Raw genomic sequence first — 19,473 nt, forward strand, 5'->3', positions numbered from 1 at the left:
CCAAATATATGTGTATACCGTTTTATATTACATAAATATTTGTTGCATTTTCTTATTTTATCATTACTATTTATGTATGATATTTTTTCCTGGACTGTGAATTTCTTTGCCTTAAGGAACATATCTTCCTCATTTTTGTACCTGCCGACTTGACCTCAGTATAGGACACATAGCAGATACTATATAACTTGAATCAATGGCAGGATACTTAGATATTAAAATAACTTTAAATTAGTACCAAAATAATAATTAGTTCATGTAATAAATAACTAGTGGGAAAAAGCAAACACTGTTGTTCTAAATGAATATGTATATATGCATTTGTTTCATTTCTTCAGGCTTCGTCCCCAGCTCAGTTATCCTCATGTTAGAGGAGTATCATGGCCTGACCATGATTGTATGGGTTATGTATTGCCCTTGATGTCAGAAAGAAAACCAATTTTAGTGATTTGTGCCTGTATAAGACTATTAAATAGTTGATAAATTAAAATAGTTCTAAGAAGGTACAAAGATTAATATGGATTGGGTGAGTGGCACATGATTTAATTTTTTCTTCAGTTGAGAAACTGTAGGTTATATGAAATACATGTTAAAATTTTTTCCTTTTGGATAATAATAGAAATTATAAATCTACACTCAGACACCTATGGTAGAATAAGAATATAACATTGAATAAAAATAATATCTATCTTCCGTTTGATAATTTTCCATCAAAAAGCCAATGAAAACAAGGTGAACCCTGAAATAGCAATAATCAAATTGTCCTTTGTGTTGGTTTCATAGAGCTTTATTTGATTGATTAGGAACTCTTAGGTGACTGAGATTTCTAGATATTTCCTCTAATTGCTCGCTGTTGCTTACACTTATCTTCAAAATGATTATTTTTGCATCTGAGTAAGACTATTAAGTATTCTGTTCTGGGGTTTCCAAATTAACCAACACGAGATATAATATATTTCTTTAATAAATTTATTTATTTTTATTTTTGGCTGCATTGGGTCTTTGTTGCTGCATGCAGGCTTTCTCTAGTTGCGGCGAGCAGGGGCTACTCTTTGTTGCGGTGTGCGGGCTTCTCATTGTGGTGGCTTCTATTGTTGCGGAGCACAGGGACTAGGTGCACGGGCTTCAGTAGTTGTGGCACGTGGGCTCAGTAGTTGTGGCTCGTGGGCTCTAGAGCGCAAGCTCAGTAGTTGTGGCGCACGGGCTTAGTTGCTCCGCGGCATGTGGGATCTTCCCGGACCAGGGCTCGAACCCATGTCCCTGCATTGGCAGGCGGATTCTTAACCTCTGCACCATCAGGGAAGTCCCAACACTAGATATAATATTAATGAGGAATATTTTTTAATGAAACATTCTCATATATTTTCATATTAAATCAATCCCATCTTTTGCTATGAGCTAATATTTCATTTTTCATTAGCTTATTTATTAGAAGTCTTACCTGAAACATATTTACCCATTCATTTTCATTTTTATAAAAATAAATATATATATTTTAAAATTTAGAAGTAACAATGGAAAATTTTACTGGAGTGACATTTAGCCCCAGAAACTACTAAAAAAGATATTTTTCTCTATTGATCATGTAAAACTTTTGTCTTCAGAGCAACTTTAGTGTGGTTAGTATGGTATCTAAACATTGAGGAGTAGCTGCAAGAAGGGGAGGTTAACAAGGCCAAATGGGCACCATCTATTGATGATACAGACATAGTGCAGCTTAATTTGACTGAAGATTGTCTTCAAGGCAGTGGTTAACAACTCAGATGCCTGCAGGAACCAGGCAGATAATATAAATGGGAGACATGGATGAGAGAAAAATCAATTATCTGTATATATCACACCTCTATGGTTATGGAACTATGGTGTAAGCAGATGGCAAAATAAACAGGATGTAGAAGAATATATTTTAAACCCAGAAGGAAATAAAAATGCAAGCTCTGTTATAAATAGCCCTAGGGAATAGCAAGTTCATGGCAAACCCAGCAGCTGATCATTGGGTTCAGTTGATTGTTGTCATTCAAGAACACAGACCCACTGTGGCTAGACCTTCCAATTTTTCAAGAGAACCTGGAAATCTGAATTTGCATATGAAACCTTCTAAGTTTAATATGTTGGCTCATTTTTTTTTTTTTTAAGTGTGACATGACCCCACCTTAAATACATCTTGGGGCTACATTTAGCCATTGTGAGATCCTTCTTATAAAGAAAATATTGAATTTATTGATTTCATTTCTTTCAGAGGACAGAAAAATTTTGGACATCTTCCAGCAACATTGTGAAGTAAGACAGGATTATAGTTACTGAATCATTGCTAGATTGGGTTTTGGTTGAAAATTCTTTTTATTCAACACTATTTAAGGTGCCAAGGCTATAGCTGTAAATAGGACAAACTCTTCTCGTTGATCTCTCCCAGTGCTGTACCTTAAACAGGACACCCAGTAATGCGATCCCAGAGCATGGCCACTTTCTGCAGGGTTTACACTGAGATATTTGGATATAACGTTTAGTGTTTGTCTTGGTTCTTGAGCTCCATATAATAGAATTTAAGTTCATGATTGATATTACTTTGATTTATCTTTCTTGTAACTTTCTACTGGACAACTTGGGGTTCTTAAAAAATTGCACTAAATTAGAGTTTGCAATATAGGGCAGGATAAAACACTGAGAGAGTTGTTTGTTACTGTCTGTCTTTCCCCAGAGCCCTTAACCTTGACCACATCTTTCCCCATCTGCACAGAGGAAGGGAATAGAGAGAAAAAGGAATAATGATCAGGATTCAGAATCCTTTGAACTTGTTCAAAAAGTAGGAGAGGCAGAGTGAAATGAAAGGAACCTCAAATAGCAGTGTGGCCTAATTCCTTCTCCCAGGCCTCCTCTGTTTACTATCTTGAACAGTCACATTCAAAGCCAAGCCATAGTCCTTCCATTTGCCCAGTGGATCCCTACTGACCCTTTAGCTCTCTGACCTGATCTATGACCACTTACTTTCTCACTTGTTCTTTCTGTTTCAGCTCCCTGGTCTCCTCTATGTTCCTCAGTCACATCACCTATGATCCCCCTTATGCCACTGTACTGGTGCCCTTTCTGCCTGAAATAGTATGCTCACAGATATCCACTTAGTCTCAACCTCTTATGTGTCATTGCTAAAATGTCACTTTCTTAGGTCTATCTTTTTTTTTTTTTTTTTTTTTTGGGCCGTGCTGCGGCATGCGGGATCTTAGTTCCCCAACCAGGGATTGAACCCATGCCCCCTGCAGTGGAAGTCTGTGTGGAGTCTTAACCACTGGACCACCAGGGAAGTCCCTTTTGGGACTATTCTGATCGTCCCATTGAGAATTACATCCCCTGCACTCCCAATCCCCTGTATTTTGCTCTACTCCCCCATCAAATAGCACTCAATACCTTTTAACATAATACATAAATATTACATTTATTGCATATCCTCTGCTAAAACATAAGTACTCTGATAGAGATCTTTGTCTTGTTTGTTTACTGATGTATCAGAAAACAGTGTGTGTGATGTATAGGAACTCAATATATATTTTTTAAATAAAAGAATGTTGAACTTCTTAGATCCTCACTTAGATCTGGCATACTTCCCACAGCTTGCTGTAATTGCCCATGAAAAGGTTTCTTGCAACAAATTTTATCATATGTAGGCTTTTGATCTTAACTGTTTCCTTCAACAGTTAACCCAACATATAACTAAATTTGTAATTATTTTATTTTTCTGCTCACTTGACAGATTCCCCCTTTAGCATAAAAGCTCCACAGGGACAAGTCTTTGTCTTTGTTTTTCAGTGTTGTGTTCCCAACCCTAAACACAATGTCTGGCGCATGATAGTTGCTTAGTAAAAATGTTGTTGAATGAATAATTAAGCAAATTTAAGCCATGGGATTCATATGGCATAATAATAGTAAGTTGGTTTGTAGTCAATTATTATAATCCAGATGTCTGTAATTATTGTCACCATCTAAACTCTTACCACCATCATCAAATATGTATTTCTCAGACTTCTATAATCCACTACGGGCGGGGTGGTGGTGATCATATTCTTGCGTTACTGTCGTAACTGAGAAGTTTAGTGAATTATCACAGAGAACACTTTGCTGATCTGATGATGTTGTTATAGGTCTCTAAGCTGGCTGGTGTTTTGGTCAAGCATGGTGTCAAGAAGGGCGACACCGTGGTTATCTACATGCCCATGATCCCCCAGGCGATGTACACCATGCTGGCGTGTGCTAGGATAGGAGCCATCCATAGTCTCATATTTGGGGGATTTGCATCCAGAGAACTAAGCAGTCGCATTGATCATGCAAAGGTAAGTGCTTTATTTGGAGAAATCAAGTAGTAGCTGCATATAGTACAGCCATATTTATCTGTGGATGAACCATCGAAGAGTGATCTGTACTTATTAGATCCTCCTATCAAATGAGATAAAGTTTACTTTTTATTTGGCATACACTATTAACCAAAATTTTATTTTCGAGTCAGTCCTATGTGCTAGACATCTTTCTAGATACTGTGAAGAATATAACATATAAGGTGCAAGCCTTTCAAGTTAACTTGCCATATATTTGTGTAAGACATTTAAGAAAAATAATAACTAATTTATTCATTCAACATGTATTTATTAAGCTTCCACTCTATGCCTGGTACTGTCCTTGGAACTGGTTAAGAAATGATACTTATCAAATGGATGGGACACATGACTAGTTTTATAATCTATATATTTCCAGGAATGGTGGTATAGCACAGTGGTTAAGAGGGGGTGTTAGGGACAGGTGAAGTTACACGTTTAGATGGGGTACTAAAATCACAAACTTGAAAGGCTGTTGTGAAATATCTTTGAGATATTGAATTTAAAACACTAACACAGTGCCTGGCATATAATACTCATTAAAAAAAAAAAGGTTAGCTGTTATTATTCTATGAATTTGGAGCAGGAATCAGCAAACTTTTTTCTGTAAGTTACCAGATAGTAAATATTTTAGGCATTTCAGGTTACATGGTTTCTATTGCAACTACTCAGCTGTGCTGTGGTAGCACAAAAACAGCCTTAGACACTGCAGGAACTAAGGGCAAAGCAGTGTTCCAACAACACTTTACAGAATGTAAATTGGGCAGAGTTTGGCTCTGAATCATAGTTTGCAGATCCCTGATTTAGAGGCAGGAATGATATCTTTTAGTTGGGGTGGCTGAAGAAGGCTTCCTGAAGGAGGTGAGATTTGAGTTACGTCTTGGCTAAGGTTCAGCTAGTTGAAGAGAATGACATAGTGGGATCCAAAAGCCTCGAAAAAGAATAAGAGTCTAGCATGAGAGGCAGTAAAGGGTAAAAATTCATTTAAAGGACAGCAAATAGAACAATGTGATTGAAGAGGGAGAGAAGGTGAACTTGAAAAGGCAGTTATTGTCTGAATTGCATCCTGTAGATGCTGACCGTCGAATTTTTGAGCAGGTGACTGTCATGTTTTAAGCAATGTTAAGAGGAGGCAAGTCTTGCAGTATGATGTGAGTGGGAGAGAGGTTAGAATGAGAACCTTTGGTAGGTGGTCTCTTTGTGAATCAGTGGCTAGTGGGCAATGTGCAGGAGAGGAACAGCAGTGGGAAGATTAAAGAAGGAAGGTCATTATGGGAGTAGGAGATGACTGACCTTTATAGAGTTTTACAAGCCCAGGATGAGAAACATTCTTAACAAAGAAAAGGGAACTAATATATATTGAGGGTCCCCAGAGTACTAGGCATGGAGTGAGGTTTTACATATCTGACTTCATCTGGTAATAGATCAGTTATTAGAACTAGGAAGCTGGTTTGCACACTAACTGGCTGGATTCTCTTTTTTTCTCTCTTTTTAAAAACATGTTGAGTTAGTGCTTATGAAGGGAAATCTAGGGGGAAGTATCAGTCACTGCTCTGCAAATCAGTGGGCAGTTGGAGACTTCTCTGAGGAAGCTATAGACTCTAGCTTTTCAGCTACAGAAATCTTAAACACCATTTGGGCAAAGGTATTGTTTCTTTTTTAAAAGATTTTATACGATGTGGGAAAATTTATATATATATATAAAATAAGAATTTATAAAACTTATGCTGTATCACTGGAGGAGTTTTCATCCATAAGACACACACACATAGACACCTCCCCCACCCCCAACCTTGTTAAGGAGTTTAGGCAATAAGTGCATATTCTTATGGGCGGGACCATTGAGCAAGTCAAATTAATGGCGAGGAGACAGAGATAGAGATACATACCTGAGATATTTGGATGATAATTGAAACCAGGGATGATTTTGATGTCGTGATTTTCAACTAATTAGGCCGAAGAAAAAGTTTTATTTTAACAGATGAAGATGGGAAGAATGTAGTCCACTTGAGATGGAATAAAACCTCCAATACAAGGCTGTTAATAGAAATGTGAAAGGGATTATTTTCTAGAGGAAGAATCTAATTTTGACTTTATTAAATTATTCAACTTTTGATATATTCTATATATGTTTTTAATTTGATGTGTAACTTACTTTCATTTATTCAGAATTCAGAATTCTAATCTTAGGGAATGTTATCTGGAGTTATTTGTGTACATATTTCAGATACTAAAATGTGAATTATATTCAAATGTCTGACCTTTAAAAATATTAAAAAAGGATACAAGATTTACTTTTTCATTTCTTTCCTTTTTTTTTTTTTTTGCCTTTAAAAGGCAGCTTGAAATAGTGGAAAGAGGAAGATTCTGAAATCGTCAGTACTGGCCCTCTTTCTGATTCCAACACTTCTAACCTAGAGCAAGCTATGCAACCGCACTGGGCCTCAGCTCCATGAATATTAAATGATATTAAAAACCAGAAAGTGCTATATATGCATATATTTGACATTATATAAACCTTCCCTAGATGAAATGTATTGTAACCAGAAATCAAAATTCAGGAATAGGTGCACTGTGTTGGACTGATTATCTTTCTCCTGAGTAATTTATTATCTGTTTCCTTTGCTTTGGATTTCTCCGTGAAGATATCTTTTAGGTGTACTTAAAAGAACAAAGATATGTTTGTTTTGCAGATTAATGAGAATTTTGGTTCATTGCCACAAATATTCGTTGAGAGCTTATGGTATGGCAAGCATTGTAACAGGCGTAGGAGACAGGGAGGTAACGGGGTCCAAATTTGGCCTTGGAGAGCTTCCTGTGCAGAGGTGGGGACAAAGAAACACTTTGACTATAGTTGGATATCTGAGGCCTGCTCAGAATCTACCAGGGAAGGAAGATTGATCCTAAGCCTTTTAGCTACACCTGTGCATATCTTGAAGAATGACTAGCAAGTTGTCAGGTAAAGAAGAGTGCCAAGTGTGTCTTAATGACGGGGCCATGTTCAGGCTTTGTGGGGCTTGAAACTTAAATGAGGGCCCTTTTAAGAAAAATATGATAAAATTACAATATAAAATTTGGTGAAAATGAGTATGTATTTGGAATGAGAAAAGAATCATAAAATAATTATTGGAGATCCAGGTCTCTTCCTTCTGCGGTCTCTCTAGGTGTTCAAGCAGAGATGCTTACATAAAAAACTTTAGAAATGCTTCCTAATAGCAGTCAGGCTGGGTCTCCCCCCGCTAAGAAATGCTACAACTTCAGCAACAACCAGCTGTTATGCAGGCCTCTGCAAGTGAGGGGGCCCTAGGCTTCCATTTCACTGGTTCATGGCAAATTTACATCTACCTGATTTAATGAATTCTTTCGAAAGTATTTTTTAACAGCTCATGTTTATTAGCCAGAAACATCATTAAGTGTGGAATTCTGAACAGGTAAGTGAGATTTATGTGGAAGTGGTTAGGGCTATAACATTTAAAAATAGCTTATTGGTTTTCAGGCCATTTATTTAATAGAGAACAGAATCATTCAAATGTTTCTTAAGAAATGTTAAATTGTCAGTCTGCATCTGAAATATTGTGGTTACCTTAATTAGGATGGTTAAGCTTTCTCATGTATTTATTTACTTATTTTTCATTGTAGCCCAAGGTCGCTGTTACAGCATCGTTTGGCATTGAACCTGGAAGGAAGGTAGAATACATACCACTTCTAGAAGAAGCTCTGAGAATAGGACAACACAAGCCAGATAAAGTTCTCATTTATAATCGTCCAAATATGGTAATCTGAATATTGAATTTGGTCCTTGCTTATGGTGATGTGCTAAGGATGACTCTTTTTGACCATTTGAAAGGAACACTTGATTTATAAACTGTTGAATATACAATACTTCAGGAATGTCACTATTTTTGGCAAAAAAGAATGATATTTTCTGTCATTATAAAAAACGAGCTTAAAGCAAAAAGTGGAACATAGGAGTATCTGTAATATTAATGAATTAGAATTAATGTGTAGTCTATTGTGGTGTCCTTTATTAATTTACATTATAACTATAATAATAATACAGTTGACCCAATGCAGGGGTTAGGGACACTGGCCCACTGGGCAGTTGAAAATCTGCTTATAACTTTTGACTCCCCCATAAACTTACCTAATAGCCTATTGTTGACTGGAAGCCTTACCAATAACATAACCAGTTGATTAGCACGTTATATGTATTATATACTGTATTCTCTTACAATAAAGTAAGCTAGAGAAAAGAAAATGTTATTAAAAAAGTCATAAGGAAGAGAAAGTAGATTTATAACTATATTTACTCATACCATAAGTTTATGTCATCTGTTTACAAGATGAATTGTCTATCAGTACCTGCATCAATATTGGCTTATATGATACAAAACACTGTAGATGTTCTACGTATTACAACACTAAACATCAAAAATGAAAAGATAATGTGAAAAAGAAATTCATATTTAGGTATAATGATCCATGCACTGATAAAGAAGAAGCAGCAATATGATTGCTTCATGGTAGCCCAGCCTACACACTAATGAGTGAATAATTATACAGTTTTTATGGCATATGGCATTACAGTCATATTCATACTACTGTATTAGAAACACTGTTAAATTTTTTAAAAAACCACTTACCTGTGATGATAGGCTGATACCCACTTTTTCCTGTTACCAGAGAAAGAGGCATACTGTATAGTAATGTAATTCTTTGAAAGCAAAGTTATAAAACAGAAAACTACCGCATTATTAATTTTATATTAAATATCACTTACCTTATGCCTATGCAAGGATAAACTAGTATCTACATATATGCATTCATGACATAACTTTTTCTTATTTTTTTCGATATTTCTAAGCAATGTGATTCACCTGCAAGTTTTGTCAGGGTCATGATCTGAATGTGTATACTCTGACTGGATGCTTAATCTCTCAGCTACCCAGTCTTGATTAATTTGCATTTAAGATGTCTTTTAAAAACTTTAGAAAAAGTAATTGGTCTGGAAATAAAAACTATGTTCAGGAAAACAAAATATGAATATTCTAAACAGATAAATTATTCTGTGATCTGTGAAGGAAGGAAAAGCAGTAAATACATCAATGACTATATTTTACAATGCTTTTTCTAACAAATTTGCCCTAATGATCACCTCATTTCTACATCCAAGCTAAGTCTCTAGCTATTTATACTGGAACCAATTTGGGTTTCTAGCAGATTAAAATATTTTGCAGAAGGAAAATTGAAAGTGCAAAGAATCATGTATAATTTTGTAGAACTCTTGAGAGGTCATCTGTGGAAAATGCCTAAATGACAAGACATAAGAACAGAGAGCATTAAAGCTCTCTCATTTTGATTACCACCTAGCAATTCCCATTACCACGTTAAATTCCTGTGTAGTTTTAGTAGTCTGTGGTTCATGAACTGTTGCACTCAATGATTTTAATATTTTTACTGTCTCGAAGAAGAATTTTAAATTTCTTTCAGATGACCTCCAGCATGTTTTTAAAAAAGGTTTGTTGCTGTTCAATCAGGGAATGCCAAGTCAGTAATAAAGAAGGCTTTGGGTAAGAGAAGGTTAGAGGAAGGGTAGGAACAAACACACACAAGTGTTTAGTGTGTGTGTACTATTCACACATGTATGAATTCATGTAGAATTTACAAAAAACTTAATGCTAAGCACAAAGTACTTTCAGATACTCACTATTTAATTCTTACATTCTTATAAACCAATAAAGTAGATGTTATTACTGGCCCCATTTTATGGATGAAGAAACTGAGTCATGGACAGGTCATAGCCCAAAGTCACAGGTAATAAGTGGTGGAGCCAAGATTTAAACCCAGTTTAATGACTTTTAACCAACAAGATATGTGCTATTTTCTTTTACTTTATAAATACATTAGATATGGATATGAATGTTTCCTATTCAGATTTTTCTCAGGCAAATATCTTCTTTTTCCTCTTTTTTTATTATTAATTTTTGTACACTATCTCTATTCAGCATTATTCACCTCTTAATATAATATGCACATTGTAGGTACTCAAATTATTATTTTACTTTCATTTTTGAGATATAGTTTACATACAATAAAATGGACAGATCATAAGAGTACAGTTTGATTCATTTTCAAAATTGCATGCACTTGTGTAACTACCATCCAAATCCAGATATAGAATTTCTCCATACTTGTTCCTTTTTCCAGTCAACCATTCCCCATCCCCAGAAGCAAATGCTTTCTGATTTGTATTGTCATAGATTATTTTTGTTCATTCCTAGGCTTCATATAAATAGAAGCATACCATATATACTCTATTGTGTCTACCCTCTTTTGTTCTATACGTTCTTGAGATATACTCTTTGTGTGGCATGTATCAGTAGTTTATTGTTTTTTTACTGAGTAGTATTTCATACCATAAATATATCAAAAATTGTTTTTCCATTCTTCTATTTATGGATATTTGGGTTATTTCTACTTTGGAGTTATTATGACTAAGGCTACTATGAACATTCTTGTACAAGTCTGTGTGGACCTGTGTTTTCATCTCTCTTGTGTAAATACCTAGGGGTAGAATTGCTGATTCATGTATTAGATGTATATTTGAGTTTATAAAGAACTATTAAATAATTTTACAAAGTAGACATATCATTTTACTGTTCCACCAGAAAATTACAAGAGTTCCAGTTGCTCATTTTCATTATCATTTGGTATTTTGTAAAAATCTACTTTGATACATAACCATATAATCTTGCTTGTACTTTTTGTTGCATAGTGTAACTTTTTTCCATCCCTTTCTTTTTAACCAGTAATGTGTTTATATTTTAAAACATTTTCTCTTATAGATAACATATTTTAGGGCCTTGATTTTTTTATCCAATGTGACCATCTCTGCCTTTTAAATAAATATTTAGTCTATTTACACTTGATTAAAAAAAAAAAGATGGTAGGCTTCTCTTCCCTCTTAATAGGTAGAGATCCACTTTCCCTTTCCCCCTCCCATAACTAACTCCCTTTCTCTCCCTCTTTCTTTTTCTTGAAACCTTTCCCTCTGTTTTGACTTTCCTTTATTTTAGTTGGATGTCTCTTGTCCTTCATATCTGACATGCTGTTGAGGCAGTTATTAAGCCCAGTGGATTGGCTTTGCTTTGAGCTTAGAGAGACACAAATTATGAGGCTCGGTGATGCATTTCATTAACCAGGATTGCATTTTTGCCAGAGGAAATAAAAACCTGGCTGCCACTCCTAAACCTCAGGCAAGCAATGACGGCTTAACTGGCAGGTCACATCAGTCACCCCTGGTGCTTCCCCCAGGACTGCATTTTAAGAATGATAACATTTAGGAAGGACATGTCTGTAGAAGTAAACGCATGTATGTAAAGGCTAATGTTGATTTTTCCCCTCTCTTCCCTTCATCAGATCTTCTTTTTACATTCCTGTATTTCTTAGCCTGAAGAATAACCATTCATTCAAGTCCTCATTTCATTTTATCTGCAATTATTTTTGCGATTAATCAATTGACCTTTTTTATTACACAGTGTTATGATTTTTTTATAGGTCCGTAATTGTGATGGCAAGGGCTTGATAATTTGAAATTAGTCGTGTTTATCTGGTACATAAAAACAAATGGAAATTTACAATTTGGTCACAGTTATCTGTTTTTATTTATCTAAATGGCACATCCAGGGCACATTCAAGGTGAGGCTGGAGAAACCAGTTGGGCCTAAAACTTCCCCTTCATGAAGGTCAACTCAGATTGTTGTCTATCAATGTGCGTATTCATATAGGCATCATATTTGTGATATTATATTGAAGTGTTAATTTGTAAATGTACCCACTTAAATATATGACCAGTTTCTACAACCCTGATCAAAACATTAGAGAACCAGAAAAGTGGAAATGGCCTGGCTTTTAAAAATCTGTCAGAGTCTCTGGACTTAGTTCAGGGATTCACCTTGATGAAGTGAATGGCTACATATACTCTCTAGGTGGTGAACTTATTTTCACTGAGGAATGAGTAGTCTTGCCTTGTGCGTACTAACAAGTTCACCAACTGTAAACTTCCTGATGTGTCATCTTGAGCTTAGTCAACATTTCATAAAATAACTAGATATGTACTGGATCATAACTAGAATGAAGTAGCTATAACTCCCCACTAGAGTAATTTTTCCATAAGCCACTTCCTTCTTCTTCACCTACCTGGCTTATTTCATTGGCACCATTTTTAGAGAGGTCTGTCTAACTTAAGATGTGTCTGTCTAATTCATGGCTCTATTATTATAAAGTTTATAACACTAGAGCTTGGTTCTAGGAACAAAAAAGAAAACAAACATTTCTACCATATTAATCAATAACGTAGATGGAGGAAAACTTGGATAGCTTTTTGTATATGTCTCATACTCTCATTAACTTCAAAACTGATTTTTGTTCTTGAAAAAGCAAAAGTAGATTACTCCTCCACCCCTGAAAGTTATTTAATATTCTCTCATTTGGAAAAATGGCCACAGTATTACTCTTAAATGGCCCTGTATAAAGAGAAATTTTAGTGGGTTAGTTGATATTTCATTGTGAAGACAGTAGTTCCAAAGTAAAAGAAATAGGTTATGAAAAATAGAAGTTAGGTCCATCCACGTCTCTACAAATGACCCAATTTCGTTCCTTTTTATGTCTGAGTAATATTCCATTGTATATATGTACCACATCTTCTTTATCCATTCATCTGTTGATGGACATTTAGGTTGCTTCCATGTCCTGGCTATTGTAAATAGTGCTGCAGTGAATATTGGGGTGCATGGATGGACCTAAAGTGTGTCATACAGAGTAAGTCAGAAAGAGAAAAACAAATATCGTATATTAACACATATATGTGCAATCTAGAAAAATGGTACAGGTGAACCTATTTGCAGGGCAGGAATAGAGACACAGACGTAGAGAAAAGACGTGTGGACACAGGACGGGGGAAGGGGGAGTGGGATGAATTGGGAGATTGGGAATGACATATATACACTAAAATGTATAAAACAGATAGCTAGTGAGAACCTGCTGTATAGTGCAGAGTGCTCAGCTCAGTGCTCTGTGGTGACCTAGATGGGTGGGATGGGGAGGTGGATTGGAGGGAGGTCCAAGAGAGAGGGGATATATATATACATATAGCTGATTCACTTCATTGTACAGCAGAAACTAACACAACATTGTAAAGCAACTATACCCCAATTAAAAAAAATAAAGTGTGTGTTTCAGGTCAAAAAGAAAATAGAAGTTAGCTTATAAAGGTGTTAGTGTACATGCATTTATAGAAGCATGAACCTCTGTTAGTTAAGCTCTGACTGTTGATGAAATCATGCCTGCATCATATTGAATTTCTTAAGGATATCTCTAGGTTTGAATAAAACATTTTCTGTTGTAAGTTTAGTTGAAGCCAACATCAAACTGTTGGATTTTTTTTATGAACATTTATCTTAACTCGTGACCCTGAGATACTGAGTCATAAGTCTGATATTTAGTGCTCTATAGGCCTAGATTTCAGTCAGATGCTCAGACTAATATAGATTTAGCTACTGTCCAGCGTTCTCCTGATTTAATCTCCTTTGTTCAGTGCATATTCCTATATTTTTGCTTTGTAGGAGCCGGTTCCTTTGGCTCCAGGTCGTGACCTTGATTGGGATGAAGAGATGGCAAAAGCACAGTCACATGATTGTGTTCCTGTTCTTTCCGAACATCCGCTGTATATTCTTTACACATCTGGAACAACGGGGTTGCCAAAGGTATGCACTATCTTAGGGATAATTATAGTGGCAGATTTTTTTGCACCGAGAATATTTGACTACTGACTGAAAGTACTTTATATCTTAAAGACATATTGTGTCTAAATATATAAAAATATTCATTATGTTTAATGTCAAATGCTTTGTCCTTATTTCTTTCAGAATCTTCACAAATATCAGCAATATTCAATTGCTTTAGTAAGCTGTTAAAATTAATATATATTTGATTGAATATCAGTTGGTTTAATAAAATTTTATAAAATATATTTTAAATGAAATATTTTTATTTTTTACATTGAGGCATAACTTTCATACAGTATGAAAACTGATTTTTGATTTAGAGGAATTCAATTTATCATTAAAAATGCAACTTTGAGAATTGGCCTAGACAGTCTGAACAACAGGGAATTTATCCAGGGGATTGAACTATTTGATTTGCAGCACTGAAGACACTCAAGGATTTTTTAAGTCTTTTACCCTGAAAGATGTTTTCACAAAACAAAGTCAAAAGTGTCAATAATCCTGAATGTGTCAGATACCAAACAAATACCACTTTTGCCTAGTATCTCTAAATAATACTGTTTTTTTCATATGACTTCATAAAGACTTGTGATATCATCTTCCTATTCATCTTTATTAAGGAGTTCAATATTCATTGAATCATAGAACGTTAGCAGGCAAAGGGACTTTTACAATCACTTGAATCCTATAGGGCATTGGCCTCTTTATTAATATCGGACCTCTGTAGCATCAGAATTCTGAAAAATTACCTGCTAACACTCTTAAAATAGTGATTCTGTTAGTTTAGATGTAAATAAAGGAAAATTAAGACTTAAGACGTTTTATATAAAATTCACTTGCTTGTGAAAAAGAGAACATTTGGTAGAGGGATATATTTTCTCTGAGTACAGAGACCATGTTTTATTACATTTTGGTCTACCATCGTGTTTTATATGTAGTTGGTACTCAAATTTTTGTAGAGTGCATAAATAAATTAATGCATATACATGAAGATATTTGTGTTGTTGTAGAATCAAAGCCCTGTGATTTTTTAAGAACTCTGGTCATCTGAAAAATAAATATTTCTTACATTGCAGACTCTAAGATTTGTTTGTTTAAGCAGTCCAAATGATCTGCTGGATGCAATCCTTACCCTTCACTTTTTGCAGTCTGCATTAGGCACCAGCCACATAGAGTCCAAATGAACGTTTGGCTGTAAAATAAAAGGGGACTCAGCAAGTTATAATCTAATATAAAAGTATCAGCATGAGATGAAACCACTGACCCTGAAAACATAGTATAACCTAACCAAATAAAAAAAATCAATTTAGCTCCTTAAAAGCCTGAAGGAATCTTATAAAAACTTTTGTGCCACCTCAATACTTTAAATCACTGAAATTCACTGTGGCCTGGATGGGGATCCTTATGAGAGGGCCGAAGAAGAGCTTGTCATCAACTCAAAGCTGACTCAGTTAGTGTAGTAGAAATAAAATAAAAGTAATATACAGGGCATTAAATCTGAAAAGTGGTGGTTCCAAATAAGGAAGAAACCTAGCTATTCCAGGTTTTCTCTGGGTCAGGAAGTTCTTTGTGGGATTCCTAGATACCCAAACTGAAGATTGTTTGATGTCTTAATCATCTTCATTTTCCTTGTAATGTAGTACCATCCTGAAGATAATCTATTTCTATAGATTGGAGAAGGATTTAATTGTTTGGAGATTTCTATTCACATTGAATTTAGCTCAATTCAGTATGCATTATTGAGTGTTCATTAGGTGCTAAAAGAGATAAAAATATGAGTAAACCACAGCCCCTTCAGCATAGTGGGATTGCAATATATATCAACACAGATAATGTAAGATAGTCTGTGATCCTTGCCCTAAGAGGGCAACCCTACTTCTTGCTTTCTTGAAGAAAAGATGAGATTGGATGGTGTCTGAAGGATTAAATTCCATTAATCCAACAAAGATTACTGAGCACCCAAATATATATCTGTCTTTTAGAAGTTTACATTCTATGGCTAGACACAGGAAGTAAACAAATAAAGAACTATGCAATCTGTGATGTGTTATGAAGAAAAATAAAGCAGAATAAGGGTATTAGAAAGAGTGGGAGTGCTGTTTTATCAGGGAGATGTCAGGGAAAGCACTTGACATGGTGACATTTGAAGGATGAATAGAACTTCTTCATCAGGTGACATAATGGGGAGGAGGACATGCCAGGTAGATTGGGTCGACATAAGCAAAGGCAGGAGTGTGTAAGGAAGGTTCCAGGATGGCTAGTGCATTTGGTGCAGATAAAGAAGAGAAATGGCCAGATATATAGGCAGGGGCCAATTGCTGAAAATTGAGCCAAGAAATTTAGTTTATATACTGTATGTAAGGAATGGAGAGCACTAATGCTTCTTAAGAAAGAGAGAAAAGTATGAAGGAAGGTAACCCTTGCAACATTTTGTTGAGAAGATAGGCAAATACACATAATGGAAACAAGGAGATTGGTTTTTCAGGCTGTGTTTAGTTTAGGACCTTACTTAGGACAGCAAACTTATTAGGGAACAATCAGATTTGGTTCAAGGGTAAGAGTAAGGCAGAGGAGGAGTCCAAGACCTTGAACCTGAGAACATAGAAGAGTGGTTTCGAATATTTACTAAAGTAGAAACAAAGGAAAATGGTTTGGGGCTGAGAAAACTAGGAGGTTTTGGACATATTGAGTATGATGTATCCTTGGGACATTAACATGGAGATGCCCAGCCAGTAGCTGGAAGTGAAAGAATACATCCAAGAATACATCTGGATTTGCAGATAGACCCTTGGAACGTCATTGGTTGTAGAGGAATGGTGTTTAAATCATGAGAATGAGTAGGTTTTACAGAGTAGGACATGCAGAATGGCAAGACAAAGTAGTCGTTTCTCAAGGTCTTTTAGAAACATTTCCCTTAACCCTCCAGTGGACTTTAGAATTTTGATTGCATTGAAATTATATGTTGCCAACAAATATTTATGCCACTTATTTTATTCTACTTTTTAATATATTACTTTTTATTTACTTATTTTCATAACATTGCATGTTCTCTGAGGTCTTAGAATATATTTCATACATCTCTGAATCCACTATGGCACTAACCTTAGAATGGGGCCATGGTAGATCATCAGAATATTTGTTAAATAATCTCCTACTTTTCCAGTTAGCTCCCAGATGCCTTTTTTTTAAATTAAAATATAGCTGATTTACAATATTGTATTAGTTTCAGGTGTACAGCAAAGTGTTTCAGCTTTATGTATATATATATATATATATATATATTCTTCTTTTAGATTCTTTTCCATTATAAGTTATTACAAGATATTGAGTATCCAGATGCCTCTTTATTCATAAGATTCTCACTTCATTTTTGGTAGGCATAATCAGAATTAACAGGACCTGAATTTTTAATATTGGGATTCCCAGAATAGAAGTACAGGAAAGATGAGCACACATGCATTTACAAAGCATTTAAATATAAATTTCATGTCATCATATAATTTGTTTTCTTGATCTTTGATCTTCATGAGGAAAAATAATGTTGTGAGCCCATAAAAATATTCTGCTTAAAAATGCTCTTTTCTCATAGGCACATATAAGATACACACAATGCAGTCTGTTTTTTGGTTAGAATTTTCAGATATATCTAGGGCATATTTGCATCTCTGCATCTGCCATCCCTGGATTTGTCAGGTTGTTATATGACAGGTTAATCTGTTAGCTGCTGCACATATTCTAGCAACCACAGCTGAGCTGCTTTGCATACATTTCTGTCCTGTTGTACACTTTTATCCTGTTTGGTTTGGGTACCTATATTCAAGTTACTTCAAGGAACTACACAATAGAAGAATCCCTCATCTGGATGGGGTGCCGTTTTGGGAGTGGGAGATTTAGTGACGGTCATATTTATCTTCTTCCGGCTTGCTGTCATGGAGGTATGGAGATAACCAAAAAAAAAAAAAAAAAAAAAATTAGTGCCAAAGGAGCACAGGGGAAAAGAAACCAAAAGCAAAGAATTAGAAAAGAAGGCATGACAGGAAGGTGGTAGATAAGTCCTTTGTCCTGATGTGAATTTATATAATTTATGTTAACTTTTATTCCTGCGTGTTAGGTGACTTATTCATATTCTATACTGTAGAAAAAAATAAGAGAAAGTCAAATAAAAAACCCTGTAAACTTTTTTTTTTTAATCTGTCGTACAATTCTTGCAGTTAAAATGCTGAACTTGCTGCAACTTTGCCCCTTATCTCACAGTTGTTCAGACCAATAAAAAATTATACTGCTGCTTAAGTAACCTCCATAGAGGCAGCTTCAGAGTCATTGTCTTGTCTACAGCAAGAGACTTTATGTTTGACGAAATATACCAAATGGAATCATTCCATTTCTACTAATATGATTCATTAAATTCTGAAGGTTTCAAGGGTTTCTCTTGAACAAAGAAGAATGTTTTTAAAAAATTATAGTTTTCGTATATGTGCTTATTCATTTAACTGTTCACTCTTTTAATCAGACGGAAAATGTATTAACTGCCTATTCTATGCTGAAGACACAAAAGCATTCTTATGGTGCCCGGAGTGGTGGAGAAGACTTAGCAGTAGGTGGATGTTGTTAGTGCTCAGGGGCTTAGAGAAGTTTGCGGGTTTTGGGGCCATGAAAGAGGAGGGAGAGGCTTTTCACACAAACCTAGTGGGTTTGGATGGCTTCCAGAAGAGGTGACACTTTCACAGTGTTGTTAGGTACTTGTGTGATCAAGTAGGAGCTAACCAGGTTCAGAAAAGGGGTGAGGGTGCATTCTAGGAAGAGGGGCTATCACGTGTAAAACCACTATAAGAACAAGAGTATTGTTGGTTTGTTGGATATTTTAAGTAAGCAGAACCATACCTCATACTTTTCAACTCACTGACTCCAACTGTTCTTTGGTGATAGATTTCTTTTCTTCAGGTAATATTTTTGTTTCCTCTTTCTTCTTGTTTTGTTTTTACTTAATTTGCCAGACTGAATTGAAATGTATATATCAACATACATACAAAGCATAGGCATATACACGTGTACATATAGACATATACGCATATGTATTTACATATGTATGTGTGAATGAATATCTATTTTATGTATGTAAATATGTACATTTGTCTTGTACAAGTCTTTATTACAGAGTAGGGTGATAGAGGGGCTCAACTTAGGAAGTATGAGGTTTTGTCGGTTACTCTATCTAGACTTCTCTTACCTGAATATTTTGAGATTTGCCATTCAGATTTTTATAGATCTACTAAAAAACATTTTAAAGACTCCCAAACTCTTAATCTTACCACACATCTCAAACTTCC

At 35.3% G+C, this 19,473-nt stretch overlaps 1 protein-coding gene across 7 annotated transcripts in view; it reads left to right on the forward strand.

Annotated features, from left to right (window-relative positions):
* The window catches only part of ACSS3 (acyl-CoA synthetase short chain family member 3), a 142,953-nt gene that overhangs the window by 44,882 nt on the left and 78,598 nt on the right, over positions 1-19,473 (forward strand). For 5 of the 7 annotated variants that reach the window (XR_005021577.1, XM_036867014.1, XM_036867015.1 and 2 more), the window contains 3 exons: positions 4,134-4,322; positions 8,001-8,135; positions 13,985-14,125. Coding sequence is in view for 6 of the 7 variants with exons in the window: in XM_036867014.1 (XP_036722909.1) it covers positions 4,134-4,322; positions 8,001-8,135; positions 13,985-14,125 (465 nt within the window). In the remaining variant the exon portion in view is untranslated. Of the gene's footprint in view, positions 1-2,259; positions 2,281-4,133; positions 4,323-8,000; positions 8,136-13,984; positions 14,126-19,473 lie in introns of those variants that run through there. The other 2 variants (XM_036867020.1, XM_036867019.1) reach the window with 2 other exon arrangements.

Source organism: Balaenoptera musculus, chromosome 10, assembly GCF_009873245.2.
Source record: "Balaenoptera musculus isolate JJ_BM4_2016_0621 chromosome 10, mBalMus1.pri.v3, whole genome shotgun sequence".
NCBI classification, from domain to species: Eukaryota; Metazoa; Chordata; class Mammalia; order Artiodactyla; family Balaenopteridae; genus Balaenoptera; species Balaenoptera musculus.